The 18,227-nt window shown below is 43.2% G+C and overlaps 1 protein-coding gene across 1 annotated transcript; it reads left to right on the plus strand.

Moving 5' to 3' along the window:
- The first annotated feature begins 6,922 nt into the window (after positions 1 to 6,922).
- On the plus strand, positions 6,923 to 17,129 carry LOC109754034 (flowering time control protein FCA). Its single transcript, XM_020312966.4, has 18 exons — positions 6,923 to 7,474; positions 8,379 to 8,449; positions 8,944 to 9,022; positions 11,278 to 11,360; positions 11,442 to 11,493; positions 11,946 to 12,013; positions 12,149 to 12,215; positions 12,298 to 12,377; positions 12,450 to 12,514; positions 12,894 to 12,956; positions 14,458 to 14,617; positions 14,685 to 14,762; positions 14,860 to 15,405; positions 15,586 to 15,762; positions 15,844 to 16,044; positions 16,243 to 16,302; positions 16,392 to 16,436; positions 16,824 to 17,129. The coding sequence occupies exons 1-17, from the start codon at positions 7,135 to 7,137 to the stop codon at positions 16,428 to 16,430; spliced, it is 2,229 nt and encodes a 742-aa protein (XP_020168555.1). The 5' UTR covers positions 6,923 to 7,134; the 3' UTR covers positions 16,431 to 16,436; positions 16,824 to 17,129.
- The last annotated feature ends 1,098 nt before the right edge of the window (positions 17,130 to 18,227 follow it).

Genomic DNA, 18,227 nt, shown 5'->3' on the forward strand with positions numbered 1-18,227 from the left:
CGTGAGGAGAAGTATAGTAGCCCTAGTGGCTTCTTGGGGAGCATTGTGCCTCCACACCACTCCAGCGAAGATGTACTTCCCCTAAAGGGAAGGAACTTCGGTAACACGTCCTCGTCTTCATCGACTCCAGTCATGGTTTTTCTTACTTTTACTTTGTGCAAGCTACTATCGTGTTGTATCTCTTTGCTTGCTTGCTTGCTTGTGATGTGATTGCTGTTAGCATCATATAGGTTGCTCACTTAGTTGCATATCCAGACAACCTATTTGTTGCTTAACCTAATTTATTAAGAAAAACTAAACAATGGTAGTTGCCTATCCACCCCCCTCTAGTCAACCATATCGATTCTTTCATCTATGAACCTAGATGTAATTTTCGTTACCTCTAGTGTTCTTTGTAGTGCCTTGACAGTGATGAATAGATCATTTTTTTCAAACACGTCGCCTTATAAATCAACCCCACTATCATCTTGTAACACCCACGATGCGGCTATATCTCCCACGTGTCGAGGCACGACTTAGAGGCATAACCGCATTGTGGTTTTGTCGCAAGAAGGGTCATCTTCACACAATCCCATGTAATGAACAAGAATGGGATAACGAGAGTTGGCTTACAATCGCCACTTCACACAATACATAAATATAATTCATACATCATCCAAAATCCACACATAGACCGACTACGGTCAAATCCAAAAGAAAATAAGATAACCCAAATGCTAGATCCCCGATCGTCCCAACTGGGCTCCACTACTGATCATCAGGAAAAGAAATAGTAACGACCACGTTCCTCATCGAACTCCCACTTGAGCTCGGTTGCGTCATCTGCACTGGCATCGTCGGCACCTGCAACTGTTTTGGTAGAATCTGTGAGTCACGAGGACTCAGCAATCTCACACCCGCGAGATCAAGACTATTTAAGCTTATAGGAAAAGATGGTGTAATGAGGTGGAGCTGCAGCAGGCACTAAGCATATATGGTGGCTAACATACGCAAATGAGAGCGAGAAGAGAAGCAACGCAACGGTCGTCAACTAGTAATGACCAAGAAGTGATCATGAACTCCTACTTACGTCATTCATAACTCAAACCGTGTTCACTTCCCGGACTCCGCCGAGAAGAGACCATCACGGCTACACACACGGTTGATGTATTTTAATTAAGTCAAGTGACAAGTTCTCTACAACCGGACATTAACAAATTCCCATCTGCCTCATAACCGCGGGCACGGCTTTCGAAAGATAATACCCTGCAGGGGTGTCCCAACTTAGCCCATCATAAGCTCTCACGGTCAACGAAGGATAAACCTTCTCCCAGGAAGACCCGACCAGTCTCGGAATCCCGGTTTACAAGACATTTCGACAATGGTAAAACAAGACCAGCAAAGCCGCCCGAATGTGCCGACAAATCCCGATAGGAGCTGCACATATCTCGTTCTCAGGGCACACCGGATTGTCCAAGCTTCCGATAGGCGAGCCCAGAGTTGCCCCTGGTGGCCACCGGCGACTGACAGGTTGGACCAATACTCAGAGGAGCACTGGCCCGGGGGTTTAAATAAAGATGACCCTCGGGCTCGCGAAAACCCGGGGGAAAAGGCTTAGGTGGCAAATGGTAAAACCAAGGTTGGGCCTTGCTGGAGGAGTTTTATTCAAGGCGAACTGTCAAGGGGGTCCCATAAATCACCCAACCGCGTAAGGAACGCAAACTCAAGGAACATAATACCGGTATGACGGAAACTAGGGCGGCAAGAGTGGAACAAAACACCAGGCATAAGACCGAGCCTTCCACCCTTTACCAAATATATAGATGCATTAATTAAATAAGAGATATTGTGATATCCAAAAATATCCATGTTCCAACATGGAACCAACTTCAACTTCACCTGCAACTAACAACGCTATAAGAAGGGCTGAGCAAAAGCGGTAACTTAGCCAAACAACGGTTTGCTAGGAAAAGGATGGTTAGAGGCTGTCATGGCAATATGGGAGGCATGATATATCAAGTGGTAGGTAGCGCAACATGGCAATAGAACGAACAACTAGCAAAGCAAAGATAGAAGTGATTTCGAGGGTATGGTCATCTTGCCTGCAAGGTTCTCAGAGTTGTCGAAAGCTTGATCCTCGTAAGCGTACTCAACAGGTTCCTCGTTCACGAACTCGTCTCTCGGCTCTACCCAAAACAAGAACACAAGCAACGGAACCACAATCAATCACGGGAAATGCACAAGCAACATGATGCAAAACATGCATGATATGCGGGATATGATACGCGATGCATATGCGTGCTCCGGAAGAAAAATGATGAACAAGGCAGTAAATTGGAAAACCAAGCATGCCACTGGAAATATGAGATGATTTCGGTCGAAATCGATATAAAGATCACCGGAAACGGATGCACGGTTTGCAAATGGCAAGCAAAACAAGAATGACACGAATCTGTGATTAACAGCATGATAGCACTTAGAATGCAACAAGAAACTATGCTACAGCACTCCAACATAGCAACAAAGCATATGGCAGTAATCTACAGGAGATGCTTGACAAAAGATGTACACTGAGCTACGGCTAGATCACAACATGACAGGTTCAAACAAGCATAGCAAAAGTGCAAAAGATATCAGGTTCACAGACTTGGTGAAATTACTGGACATGCCTGAAACAATATCAGGTAGCAATGTTCAGAGCACGAAATCAACATGCTACAGGAACTTAACATAGCAAAACAAGGCATAGAAGTAATATACTAAATGCATATGACAAAAGTCCCTTACTGACCATAAGCCAAAAAGGACCAGAAGATATGATGGCAACCATGTAAACATAGCAAGTTTCGTTAACAAGTTTCAGACTTGGCAGAAAACAGAGAATGACAGAAACAATAATATGAAGGCATCTTGGTGAGATTGATGCACTCACCACAAAGCAATGCATGACAAAACAAGCACACCTACAGCAAGATGGAATGTTTATAAAGCTATCCATGTCAAGAACAAGTACATATCATGTATGAAACAACTACAACAAGCTTGGCAAAATTGAATATCATGTTAACAATCTGCCAGAAATATTTTATAGCAAAAGTAGAGCAAGATTGAGTCATGCTATGGCACTCCATAATTGTAAACAAGGGCATGAATGGATCAACTACAACAATAACTACAAAACATCCTTACTGAACATCACCAAAATAAGCATGGATCTCTCTGTAGACACATGAATACATAGCAACAAAATAACAACAGTCACAGACTTGGTAAAATTACTAAGTCCCTGAAACAGAAACATTACGAAGCCTAGTTTGCATGCTTGTGCTAGTCACCACAGAGATCACAAAAATACATGGCATACACCTCTGTAAATATGGCATGGCATACATCAAAACGCATGTAGAGCTCATGCCCATAAGATGCACAGATTAAATGCAACAAAAATAACAAATCCTCAAGTTCTGATAAGTAACAGCAGATAACAGCAACTAGCACTCTTGCACCAGAGATTTGGGCATCAAGATGGACCCAAATGAATATGGCACAATGGAACAAAATGAAGAGCATCGCGAGACGAATATATCGATATATTACACGCACAAAACGGAGCTATATGCAGAGAGTTATGATGCGATGAACATGAGCATGTACTGCAAAATATTTAGGACTTGGAAGATTTGAGGGGAGGAAAAAGTCAACCCTACGGGCGGCGGATCTGGATCGAGCTCGGGGCGAAGCTCGCCGGAGCTGCTGCTCTCGCCGGAGCTAGCTCGGGAGAGGGAGGCGCGGCGCCGGGGAAGCGGGGCTCGGGGGAGAGGCGGCGACCGGCGACGGGAGGAGGAGAGGGCGACGGCGGCGGGGTCCTCCGAAAGGCGCAGGTGCGCCGGCGAGGGGGTGGCCGGAGCTGCGCCGGCTCGGCTCCGGCGGACGGTGCCTCAGGCGCGGGGAGGCGCGGGGCGGAGGAGGAAGAAGGTGGGCTTGGGGGGCGGAGCCGGCTCGGGCCGCGGGGGCCGGCTGCGGGCTTCCCGGGCCGCGGCGTACGGGCGGCGGGGCTTGCCACATGGCGCGCTGCGGCTGGTTCGTCCGGCGCCGGGTGGACACGTCCGGCGGCGCGGAGGGGACGAGGTTAGGGTTTGATCTGCGAAGATTTCGGGGGGACTCACATATATATAGCTAGAGGGAGTTAGGAGACTCCAAATGGAGTGCGGTTTTCGCCCACACGATCATGATCGAACGACCTAGAGCATGGAAGAGACTTAGAGGGGTTTTGAGCTGTTTAGAGGGGGGTTTTGCTGCAACACACAAAAAGACTTTGCGGTTACCCGGTTAACCGTTGGAGCATTAAACGACGTTCGAATGGAGCGAAACTTGACCGGTGGTCTACCGATGGTATACCAAGGCTACTTGGCAAGCCTCGGTCCATTCCGAGAACGTTCAACACCCGCTCACGAAAAGAAAACAAGAAGGGTGCGCCGGAGGAGGTGGGAGTGCCGGATTGCAAAACGGACAACGGGGAAAATGCTCGGATGCATGAGACGAACACGTATGCAAATGAGATGCACATGATGACATGATATGGGATGCATGACATGAACAAAATGCAAAACGAAAAACAAAACCCGACCACGAAGGGAAATATCATAACACATAGCCGAAAATGGCAAGAGTTGGAGTTACAAATATGGAAAGTTACATCCGGGGTATTACACATCTCACGTGGTTTAGAAGCACAAAATCCCTTGGTTATATGATTCTCCAGTAAAAAGAAGAAGAATAACAATCTTGATCTAGCGGTTTGAGAAACATGTTGGGACGAAGTCGCACTTTGTCCAATATGATATGTGAGGAAGGAGATAAATACCATGATTGTATTTTTTCGTGTTGTTATACTTTTTCCTAAAAGAGGGGTGTTATATATTACAAAATGAAGACAACTTACATTTATTATTTTATTATATATGTTTAGTTATTTTAAGCGCATGTATATATACACGGTTCTATTAAAGGGAGTTTTGATCATGATAGTACGTCGTGGTTTTGTTTGGTTTCCTATGTTTTTTTGGTTGGGTTTCCTTTTTCGATAAAGGGTGTCTTAATTGATTCATAATGTAGCATCGAAGTGATACAATCATAATGAGCATACATCCGTCCTCTGCATAACTAAGATGCACACAGCCAACACACACAAACAAACACCCCGACAGAGAACAAAGTCATATAAGACCGAAGTTATACCTAGGTGTAGAAAAAAGAAAAAAACCAAAGCGAAGAAAATAATGATTGACGATATATTACAATGACCATCGGCACCAACCATCTCTTGACAACACAAGGACTAGGATAAATGTTCTTCAGAAGCAACGCCTTTAGGAAGGGAAGGCCACGCAAGCGTCGCCGTCATCGGATCCAACCATAGAAGGCTAGATCATGGGTTTTCACCCCGAAGATTAGGTGTGAGCAAATTCCAAGCAATGCCTTCATCAGGCTAACGACATAAAGAACGCCGCCATCGCCAGGTATAACAACTAGGGTCAGACCTAGGGTTTTCACTTCGGAGCCCGAGACTAGGTACTCGAGAAGCACCACCCAATCAAAAGGTATCCTCTGTTGTCTCCTCCACTTGCCCCGATCCTAGCAACTGCATATGCACACGGTCTTGACGCGAGCAAAGGTCATGCCCACGTGAGCAAAGCCAATGAGCCGCGACAAGTGTCGCTCGCCACAGCATTACGAAGTCATTGACGACGAGCAAGGACACCGACACCACCAAAATCCCAAGTCTGGGATGCTTCGGAGGCCCTGCGCTGTCTTCATAAGTGGCAACCGATGATTGATCTGCATCAGACGACACCATCATGTCCTGCCACTAACTCCATCATCCGTGCATGTGGCAGCAGATCATATCAAGGGAAAGGACATGACCACCACCATGCATCGACTGCGAGCCATCCAACGCATGCTGTCAGCCCACAAAGGAACCCAACTCTGCATCGCCGACTATAGATCTAGACCAACCTGATTCATCACTAGTCGACACAGCCGCCATATCAAAAGGTCTCCGTCTAGCCGGTGATGCAACTTCGGGGCATAGCTGGGCGAAATGCAACTGCTGCTTGGCAACATCAGAAGAGCACCCAGGAGCAGCAACCTTGGTATGGGCGTGTTCCCCATGTTGAATCATGGCAGCTACACACCCTGTGCAGGTTTCCTGCCTTCAACGAGGCCGCCGTGCAGCCAAGATCAAGCTGCCTCCGCGTAGTGCGCCAGCGACGAGGTTGCAACCCACATCCACGATCTGGCGCTGCCGCTGCAACTTCCCACCTTCACACGTCTAGCCGCTGCTCGTACCTTGCCAAACGCCGCCTAAACGCCAAGGGAATAGAGCCCCGCCGCCGCCGTCGGCCGCGCGGGCAAGCCCGGCGGTGCCGACCGGCGGCGGCGAGGGGAGGACACACGTGAACGATCGCCGAGAAAAGCGGATCGAGAGGCCTCCCGAGTCGCCCTGACGGACGACGCGGGGGTGGTTCACCCGACGGAAAACTAGTAGACAAACGATATCTCGGTTGGGTTTCCTATGTTTGTTGGTTTCACGCTAATTATGTAGAGTATGAATCTTTGAATAAGAATTATGGAGAATGCCATTTTTTGATGCAATGATTATATTATTTATGTAAAATATCATCAAGCGTTGAACGGAAGGATCACGTTAATTATGAAGAGTATCATTTTTTAGATGGTTGGATCACATTACTGTAATTGTAATTATGAAATCGTATCATCTTTTGGAGAGAAGGATCACGATTAATTATGAATGGTAGTTTGTGGTAATATGATTTCCTCGGCGATGCATATGCATCATCTAGTTTCCATTTCCCCTAAAAAAAAACCATCTAGTTTCCATAGGTTAATATATAAATAGCCCTATTGAGTTGGGAAAGATGCCCCGAAATTACATTGTCCGTTGATAGAAACGAAACGGTTACGCCGGGGCAGACTGCCGTCGGTCGCCCATCGGATCCAATCTGATCCTCACGGCAATTGGCACTTGACGAGGCGGAGTTGAAATTCCACACGGCCTCTCTCTTCGCCTTCGCCTGCCCCCTCTCGTGCTCGCGAGCCGCGTCAAAACCCTAGCCACCTTCTGCCCACCACATGCACCGCGGCAGCGACCGCTCCGGCGACCCCTCCGGCCCCGCGGGCGGCGCTCGCAGCGGCGCGGACGGCAGATTCGCGCGCGGACCCTCGCGCTGGTCCGGCGGCGGCGGGGGTAGCCCCCCGCCCCACCGCTCCTCCCGCGGCGGGAGCAGCGACGGAGGCGGAGGCGGAGGCGGGAGGTTCCATCCGTACCGTGCGCCGTCTGAATACGTTGTTGGCGGTGGTGGAACTGGAGGGTACAGAGGCGGCGGCGGCGGCGGCGACTTCGGTGAGACGGCCGGTGGAGCGAGGAGCCGCTACGGAGGCGGTGGCGGGGGAGGCCGTGGAGACTACTCAGGTTTGGTGCAGATTCTTGGTTTCTGCGCTTTGGTGTTTTCTAGGTTTCCTCTAGATGTGGAATTTTAGCTTGTGTCCGCACGCGAATATGTTTTGGGCTTTTGGTCCGCTGTGGAATAGGTTTTGAAGTTGATCTTCCGTGACCTCTGGAAGATTTTACACCATATTCAATCAATTGTTGTTAACTTGCCGTAGCTGATCAGTCAATGTTGGGATGAGACAAACCGGGCCACCATGTATGGTGCTAGCATGTATACCATGTTGGCAAGACCACCCACCTTTTTGCATGAAGGATGAGCTTAGACTGGTTTTAGATGTACATGCTGTAGTTTGCATGATACACAGGGGATTAGATTATTTACCCCACTTTACTAGGGTTTGATGGTTTGTCCAGGGTTGTCTTAATGGCGGGTGGTCCCAGCCCCCCGTCATTCTCAGGGGAAGGGGGGGGGGGGGGGTGGTGGCAAATTATCAAATGGGGAATTAAAGTGCGGGTTAAGATCTAATTTCTCCATGATGCACACAGTTGTGTTCTGTCTCGTACTCTCGTGGTTAAATCATATAATGGTATGGCCTACGAGCCTATCTTGTGATGAAGCTTCAGATAAGCTATTGTAATAGCCAGCTTCAGCTAGGTCATATTTTTTTAATCCAGATGTTGACCTTCAGTCATAACCGTTGAGCTGAATGATATGTTTTCCCTCCTAGTAAGCAGTTTATGTACCAATTTGAACCCATCCAGTTTTTATTTGTATTGGTTCCAGTAATCAATGTCTGTAGAACTTATGTTTGTTAGCTGATTGTACTGTTATATCTCATTGAGCTTTAGTGGACAAATAGTTGAGTTTGTTTTGCACCCTTTCATGGGCTACTTAATTGATATTCATGTGGAAAACTTCCTGCAGATCATGATAACAAAAGTGGTTATGTTAAACTTTTTGTTGGATCAGTTCCAAGAACAGCAAATGAAGATGATGTGAGTACAACTTCCATACTTGTATCTGCCATTTTGTACCTGCAGATTTGTTAGTACGTCTACTTTACATAATTTCAGAACTTGGAATTCTGCTTTGTTGTACATTAGCTTATTTTTCTTTTATCATGGCTTATTGCTATTCATGAAACCATGCCAATGTTTATATAAATTGGAAGTCCTATAAGTTAGCTATAGGTGGTAAAAGGGGCATTTTCTGTGTTAAGAAAATCTACATTTAAAAGAGAGCTAGCGTAAAATTTAGCTATCTTATTTGCATAACTCATTTTTTTTTACAAAGTTGCATCTTCTCAGTTACAAGCTCACAAAGTTGAAAATTAAAGTAGCTCAGCAGTTCATATATTTTTCTTTCTTTTCTTGTTGGCATCCTTATGATCGGTATTTGTTCTCTTGTTGTGTGTGCTTTTTTTTCCTTCTGAGAATCAACAAATATGTTGTATTTTTTTGTTTGTGAAAGTCCACTCTACTGTCTTCAGGTTCGACCTTTATTCGAGGATCATGGAGATGTTCTTGAAGTTGCTTTGATCAGGGATAGGAAAACTGGTGAACAACAAGGTGAGCCATAAGTATATTTTTCTTATATTATCAATATACCAGTATCGCTTTCTTTTCAGGTTCTGAGAGTATTAGGAGCAACAAGGTTGCATCTTCTTTCAGTTAGATTTGGCGGTTGTTGAATTTTGTTTCCTGCGCTTCCGTTCTGTTTCTTCGTCTGGGTTAATAGAAGGCAAGAAAGGAAGCAGCTAACTCTTGGCTGGTTACTGTAATCTAACTAGGCTCCACCCTGCTGGTACATAAGGTAGCAGATTTGAACAAACAACTTTGTTCAGGTCATAGCAATCTTGTGCTTGTTGCCGTGTTCAATGTAGTATGACCAGAAATAACTAAGGGTGCTGTGTTACTGTTGCATCTATTTGTTTTGAATGCGATGCAAAAGGCCAGAGGACCTCCTAATGAATTAAGATTAACTTTTCATTCTTTTCCTTCCATGGTTTCAGATTTCTTTTATATACTTATTATCATGAGTTGCACTGTATGGAATTCCTGGTTGAATCCCTTAATGTGGTTGCCTGGGTTTGGATGATGCTGTGTGGTGTTGTCCTGAGTTGAGTGATCTAAATTGATGTGCTATTATTCGTTTTATGTGGGATATGATGGTTGCATGTTTAATCTGGAGCTGTGCTTTGATGGACATATTACACTGTTGTTCATTTCAACTATACATGGTCACCATGTGAGTGATGCCAAACGCTTGGTTGCTCTGAACAAAACGTATCTCATGAGTTCAGGTTGTTTGATTGGCGACGCTGTGTCTCAAAGCAGTTTTGGATGTTTGTGTATCACAATGATAAATTCTCGATCCACTCAGTAGGGATCATACATTCAAAAGAATGGTGTTGCTGGGCTCGGCGACTGTGATTGTGGCACTTCACACCTATTTGAATTATGAAACACATTACATCCATTAGGAACGTTAACTGCTGTATGATCGACTTGTTCTGGTAGGGTTTAATGGTGTGATTTTTGCCCTGTACGTTCGAGTTGATGGCACTGTTGGTATTATTTCTGATACCAGTGAAGTGTGACATCTCTTTTGATGGTTCTGGCATTCTTGTTCTTACTATCTTGGCTATTTTTTCTTCTGTACCATTGCATGATGCTGACATTGACATACCTAAAAGTTATCTTCGTTGCGTGTGTTATTGAGATCTCCCCAGCGTAATTTATGTATATGTAATTCACGTGGAGTCTTCCAACCCAAACTGTTGGACTCACAGATTCATGCTGCATGTAACTGTTGCATTCTATATCAGCCATGCAGATGAGATGAATGGCCTATGTGAAAGCCCTTGCACTTGACCTGTGGTCATTGTGATTTCTTGGAAATGATTGGTGAAGCATGTGCTCTTAATTGGAGCTGAATCTCAGTTCTAGACCTTTTTAACTCGTCATATGTGCATATACTGGTTAGATCAACAGTTCAGCTGTTGGAGTTGTATATGGATGAGCGAAATGATGCAGCCTGATCTGTATGATACTGTTGATGCATTTTGTTTATCATGTATGATTTCGTTGAGACCTTGAGTGTGGCTGTTATGAGTACACTAGTCTTGCTCAGCGCACTGCTGCATATCTTTGGGGTAACCATACTATTAGTGTTCAGCATGTAGTGCTGTATTTGAGGCTCTCTGTTGTGACAGGGTCTTACTATCGTTTATGGATCTGTCTACACGATGATGCACAGTTTCTGTGCATAAAATATTGTAATTAGGGTGGAGTGGTGGTTGGTTATACATGGTGCTTTATGCAAAACCCGCATGTCTCTTGTAGTGAAATAATTTGCTTTGCGTTTTGTTCTTGTACTCTGGTGATGACTGTAATGTTCCATTGTGGATCCAGTTTGTCTCCACTGAATTTCTAGCTGAACTTGCAGTCAGCTGGAGCATTGTAAAAATTATATTTCACGTATCATATATTAGCTACACTTGAAATTGTGCTTGGTGTTGCAGAGTGCAGCCCATTGATAATTTATCATGTGTGCAGTGTGCACGCCATTCTATTCTTCTTCCTATTGAGGGTTTCGATGGTTGTTTTGTTATTGACTTGTGCCCCTGGACATTAGAAGTGGTGGAAGTTGTTTTTTCTTGATAAAATATGTCGTTGAACTTTATTACCTGTTTGAACTTACCTCCTTGTTTCCTTCACTTCGCCAACTCCACTATGTTGTATTGCATGTACATTATATGAAGTTGAACTACACAGAAAATTTCAATGCCTTGTGATGAAATTCCATATGTTTGCATTTGCAGGCTGTTGTTTTGTTAAATATGCTACTTCTGAAGAGGCTGAGAGAGCCATCAGAGCTCTGCATAACCAGTGCACTATACCAGGGGTAACTTTTGTTTTTTGTTAGCCATCTGTTTAATGTGAATCTTTTGTCTGTGAATTATTGACTATGCGTCTGTTCTATCAGGCGATGGGCCCTGTTCAGGTTAGATATGCTGATGGTGAAAAGGAGCGTCATGGTAATACTTCAAGTACCTCTTACCTATTTAGCTTGCCTATCACTGGCCAGTTCATGCTTTGTTATGACACTGGTTGATGCAATTGTGACATTGCCTCGCGATTTTTCGCTCCAAAGTATCACTGAGTACCGAGTTTGTTTGCTGTGAATTCTTAGCATGGTTACCTTTGATCGGCACGGGAAAAATGATATAATGATATGCCTTAATACATTTACATGCCTTTTTATTACAGCAGTCTTCTCATGTTCCTGTTTTCTTCACTTGTTCAACAACCACAGATTTATCCTATTGTAACAAATAGTACTGCACTTCTAAGAACCTTAATTTTTTTAATTTCGAGCTCGGCAAAATAAAAATTTCATGAGAACTAAGTTACGCTTGACCTGTAATTATTCAGATTTTTTTTATGTACTTATTGGATGATTAATTGTTTTTCTCAACTGATTTGCTAGGGTCTATTGAGCACAAATTGTTTGTTGCATCACTGAATAAGCAAGCAACTGCAAAGGAGATTGAAGAGGTAAGGGACTTGCTCAGTAGTTTTCTTTGTTTGTAAGAATATTGTGGTTGGAGAAACTTGTCATCTATCTGTAACCATTGATAATTTAGCAACTGCACATTAAATTATATCTGTGTTCAATATTCTTCTTTATAGATTTTTGCTCCTTTTGGTCATGTGGAAGATGTTTACATTATGAAAGATGGCATGAGGCAGAGCCGAGGTTTGTTAGATTCATTCCTCACTTCATTTCTTCTATGAACTTCTGTTCCAACTTATGTCGTGACATGTGTAACAACTTGCAGGCTGTGGCTTTGTCAAATTCTCATCAAAAGAACCTGCACTTGCAGCCATGAATTCTCTTAGTGGGACTTACATAATGAGGGTAACTATTTTTGCCAGGCTGATTAGTTCTGCTTTTGCCTCAGAATGCTTACTGTATCCGTTATGCTGTTAGGGGTGCGAGCAACCATTAATAGTTCGATTTGCTGATCCGAAGAGGCCTAGACCTGGAGAATCAAGGTGGTTAAGAGCACTACTTTTTTGCATATTGCACTAGTTTAGTGGCATGGTAGCATGGTACTCCCTCCATTCCAGAATATAAGGTGTATTGGTTTCCGTGCAAGTCAACCATTTGAATGTTTGACCAAGATTATAGAACAAAATAACAACATTTGCAATACCTAGTAGGTAAAATATGAAACTACTTTTCATGATGGATCAAATGATATAAATTTTGCATTGTGAATGCTAATATATTTTTCTAAAAACTCGGTCAAACTTGCAGTCGTTTGACTTTTCAAAAAACAAATACACCTTATATAAAGGAACGGAGGGAGTACTACGTTAGACAAGTGCTATCATCCCCATCACTGCTCTCTGATTTATCTTGTTTGGTTAGGGGTGGCCCTGCATTCGGAGGTCCTGGTGTCAGTTCTCGATCTGATGCAGCACTAGTTATCAGGTTCTTTTTCCTCTTATTTGAGCTATTCAATTTATATACGGCAGAAGAATTGATTGGTAGAGTTTGAAACAAATACAGATCGGGCTTAATCTAAATCTCTGTGGAATTGAACATGGTTGGATTTTTTTTACCAACACAAATCGTAAATATGCCAGGTTCAACTAATGTACCAGCACCCTATATGTAAGGGAGGTTTGCAATCCTATGTACTCCTACTATGTTGACTAGCAAGTAATATACAAATACTCCGTACTACATAAGATATATCACCAGAGTAGCACACTTATGAAATGCTATAATGTAAATGGGACAACTGACTCAAATGACGTCTACTCCTTAGTTTGGATATCTACTGATATCCCACGTGCCTATCGAGGTGCTCGCTCACTCGTTATCAAGAGTGGGTTATGTGTCAAGTCTAATCCTCTTGAGGACAACGTGACATCTCCTCGATCACTATGACTTACTCTTTTCTCAGATGGTGCTCCACAACCACCTCAAGAAGCGCTCTGGCATTGTCACAAGATTCTTGAAGAAATCACAAGAACCTCTCTTTTATCTAGGCAAAGCCTAGTGTAATTTTTCTTTCCTTTTGTCTTCGGCCTGTACTGGTTACTTTCTTCTCCTCTGCTAATAGATACGACAGCATTCCTGTTAATTTTTCGAAAAAAAATTAGCCAATCGGCCAACCCGTCTAAAGCGGTGGCCATCAAGAGTACCAATCTCTCGGACTTTGGCTTGAACATGATCAACGCCAATAGCTCAAACTGATGCAACAAAGGCAATTGCAATGCACACCCAATGCACCAACTCTTCCCTGACCTCACGTTGCACAATTTATACACTAGCGGACTATTTGGTGGATTTGTTCACATGCTTCAGGCCGATTTTGGGCCTGCCCTGGGTATGATTAGGTCTAATCATGGCCATCCTTGAGTTTCACTATGAACATCGTCTTGGTCATTACTCGATCTTCTCTTGAACCTGACCTTCATCATATTTGGTTCACTTGTATGATTGTATCTTTGATCCTTTGAAGTTCATCCCTATGTTTTTTCTTGACACAAGTTGTCCCCCCTCTTGAACTTCTTAATCTTGATACATATCTTTATTTGATGACATTCATCCTGGAAAATCCATCCAATATCCTTCATGGATCACCTGTGAGAGCCTCATACACAGCATAACAAAACTGTTGGTACACAGTAATTTTCATTATTACCGAAACCACACTTAGAGGATAGTTGTACTTCCCAATTGCCAAAAGCATTAAACAAACAGTATATATATTCAGCAAATTCAAAAAAGAATTGCATGAATTGATGATATGTATGAATAGATACAATGTAATACTTTGGATAACAGATAGTTTGATGCTATAGAAGTTTCAGTTCGTGTTTTCTCTTTGTCTGACTCTCTAGTATAGTCTGTTATACTAAGCTTACTCCTACTGCTAGTTCTAAACCATTCTACTCACTGGTAATTATTTTGTTGTACTTAGGCCGACTGCCAATCTTGACGAGCAAATAGGCCGACACATGCCTCCTGACAGTTGGCGCCCTTCAAGCCCAAGCTCAATGGCTCCTCATCAGTTTAATAACTTTGGGTCTGACAATTCTATGGGCCTGATGGGTGGCCCTGTTACATCAGCAGCAGATAATGTATGTCACAAGCCAAGCCTTTGCTAGTGTTACTTTTTCATAGCCTACTTACCTTTGATCATTGCAGGTTACTTTTCGGCCTCAGATGTTTCATGGGAATGGTTCTTTGTCAAGTCAGACAGCTGTGCCGACATCATCTCATATGGTATTGGCATATTAGGACTTCTGATGTTTGTGAATTGACTTTGATCTTTGTTTCCTGCGCCTGGTCGTCAATGGTCATGATGCCTTTTACTTTGTAGGGCATAAATCCTTCCTTGTCACAAGGGCATCATCTAGGTGGGCCACAGATCTCGCCCTTGCAAAAGCCAACTGGCCCACCGCAGAATTTCCCTGTACAGTTGCAGAATGCTCAGCAAGGGCAGCTTCATGCCTCACAACCCTTGGGGCCTGGTTCTTTTGGCCAGAATATACCAACTATGCAATTACCTGGCCAGCTCCCTGTGTCACAACCGTTGACGCAGCAAAATGCTTCTGCAGGCGCTCTACAGGCGCCTTCAGCTGTACAGTCCAATCCCATGCAAGCTGTTCCTGGACAACAGCAACTTCCTTCCAATGTAACACCGCAAATGCTGCAGCAGCCAGTCCAGCAGATGCTGTCACAAGCACCACAGTTGCTACTCCAACAGCAGCAGGCAGCTATACAGTCTAGTTATCAATCTTCACAGCAGACGATTTTTCAGCTTCAGCAACAGCTGCAGCTACTGCAGCAGCAGCAGCAGCAGCAGCAGCACCAGCAGCAACCTAACTTAAATCAGCAGCCACATACGCAAGTTCCTAAGCAACAGGTAATTCCTCTATTACCATGAGAAAATGTTTCTTAGTCACTCTGCACAATTCCTTCTGTTTTGCTTCCTTTCCTTGCCATCATTTATGTTCTCTGGTCTGTGTTGTATTATGCATTTACATTTGACACAAGTTCAAAGTTTTTGTGTACTGTTATTCACTGTTTCAGTTTGGGTTTGCAGGGACAGCCGGTGCAATCTAATACCCCTGGTGCTCCGGCTGCCATGATGACGACAAAATTAAATGCAATTCCACAGCAGGTCAATTCGCCTGCAGTTTCTTTAACTTGCAATTGGACCGAACATACCTCACCTGAAGGTTTTAAATATTACTACAATAGCATAACTCGAGAGAGTAAGGTGAGGAATTAATACTTCATTACATATCATCTCGAAATTAAAATATTGGGAATATGATTCTTATGAGCTATTGTGTTGCAGTGGGAGAAGCCTGAAGAATATGTACTGTATGAGCAGCAGCAGCAGCACCAGAAACTTATTTTACTTCAACAGCACCAACAAAAGCTTGTTGCACAGCAACTTCAGTCACCTCCTCAGGCTCAAACAATTCCGCCTATGCAATCTATGCAACACCATCCCCAGTCACAGCAAGGACATAACCAAATGCAGATGAAACAGCAGGTACCCATTCATTTTTTTTAGCTGTAAGAGATTTTATATTTATAAAAATACTGCTCAGGTGCATTGCATTATCCTCACAGCACTTTATAATAACAATGTATGGCATCGTTGCAGTCTCCCATCATTTGCCTTGTTGTTACTAAAGCTGAGTCTGTAAATTATGATATCTGAAGTTTGAAATTTCAAAAACTTCTACAGGATTTGAATTATAATCAGTTACAGGCAACTGGCGCGATTGACCCCAGTAGGATTCAGCAGGTAATATATTGCATTATTTAGACCTCACAATATCTTTGCATCGGTTAAGAATACGAGTTGACATAATTTATCTTGGTGACTTCATATAGGGAATTCAAGCTGCTCAAGAGCGTTCTTGGAAAAGTTGACTGCAGGTGAGCAATAAACCTATATTTCTTTACTGTTTGTGACCGTACCGTAGTTTGGAACTTGTGAAGTATTCACGTGATAAGCTAATTGCTTTCTTTGCAAAATGCTGATGTGAAATTGACCACTTGAATACCTGATTTGATGTTCTGTAATTTGAAAAATGTTGCCATATAATGTAATTGGCGGTCATTAAAGTTGTGATTTACAAAGATTCTTTTTTTTACCCATGTTTACAATGAATGTTGGCATGTTATGTATGGAAAATAAATTTTAGTTCTTCCATTCCATTTTTTTTAATTTTGTTCTTAGTTGGATATTATGGTGAAGCGACAGGATTACTTTATTTGCAACCTCGGGCATGTACATGTTTCGCTGACTTTCTACCGTTTTAGGTGGATGAATGATGTGTCAGCCAAGACTACCGTCTCAGGAATGAGCTCCAGCAAAGCCTGCCGCTTCCGTCTGTGACAGTGTTTTTTTGCCTTCGCGCGGATGGCCATGTTGACTCTTGCAGTCATTGTAACTCTGAATTTAGCTTAGATTAGTGCCTAGATTGTAGATCCTATGTGTGTAAAATGTTTGCAGTCTAGGTCTTGTATCGCTGTAACATTGCCGATAAGAATGGCAGCTGTGTATCGCTGTAACATTCCGTGTTTTTATTTACCTTTTTAATGGCCAGAGCTGTCTCGTATGCATAATGCATTAGCATTGCTGTTTTTTTTTTACCTGGGATGTTGGTGCTGTTCTTCGTAAGAATTTAGATCGCTTCATTTGCCCGCAGTGGTATCTCGTAACCCGGGGCCAAACCGGCAACTTCGGAAACTTTTGTACTCTTTTAACGACCGGAAGTCAAGGTTATGGCACGATCCTTAATCAGATCTTGTTTCTGGTGGGCAGACAGGGCATTTGGAAAGGGAAAAGTCTGGCATAGCGACGGTGCCATGGCTCGATCTCATCTCTCATCGGAGTGGGGAATTTGGGAAGATAGGGTTGCCAAAGAGTTTGAGTTGAGGGAATATGCTCTCTGAGTTGTATATTGCTATCAGATACTCCCTTCGTTCTTTTATGTAAAGTGTATTATTTTCGGCATATGGTGACCAAGGCATAAAGTTATCGACATGTCAAGACGAAATTACTCTGGGCAAATTTGTTGGTTAGTGACAAGTAAATCATTTACTTCAGAAAAGTTAGAGATACTTCCTCTATTTTTATATACAAGGCCACAAACTCAAATTACAGGTATCAAGGTAAAAATTAGTACATGTTTTTTTTCGTTTACTGGGATCATTAATACATCACATGCATGCAAGAAAACTATTGATACACCACATGCCAAGAAAACTGAATGAAGGAAATGACTAAGATGGTGTTTGGTTCTCTAGTTCTAGGACTTTTTTTAGTCCCTAGGATTTTTTGAAAAAGACTCTCAAGGAGGTGCTTCTAAGGACTTTTAGCAAAAAGTCCCAAAAAAGTCCCACCCTGTTTGGTTTGCTAGGGACTTTTTCTAGTCCCAACACAAAAAAGTCCCTGGAACTAAACACCCCCTAAGTGTCATTATGAATGCATGCATGCAAGTATTAAACAAGTTGCTAGTACGAAGAAACATCATTAATTTTGCCTCGATTACTGTTGGTGGCCTTGTATAGATGCAAAATGTATATTTCACAGTGGCCTTGTATAAGTAAATGGACGGAGTACATGCAATCGACAAAGAGATACTTTCCTTCTTTTGCTACAAGGAGAGATACAGACAATCAGGAGAGAGATACTTTCTGTTTTTCCTGAAGGGCTAACAA

The sequence above is a fragment of the Aegilops tauschii genome, chromosome 5 (genome assembly GCF_002575655.3).
Source record: "Aegilops tauschii subsp. strangulata cultivar AL8/78 chromosome 5, Aet v6.0, whole genome shotgun sequence".
In the NCBI taxonomy this organism is placed as follows: Eukaryota; Viridiplantae; Streptophyta; class Magnoliopsida; order Poales; family Poaceae; genus Aegilops; species Aegilops tauschii.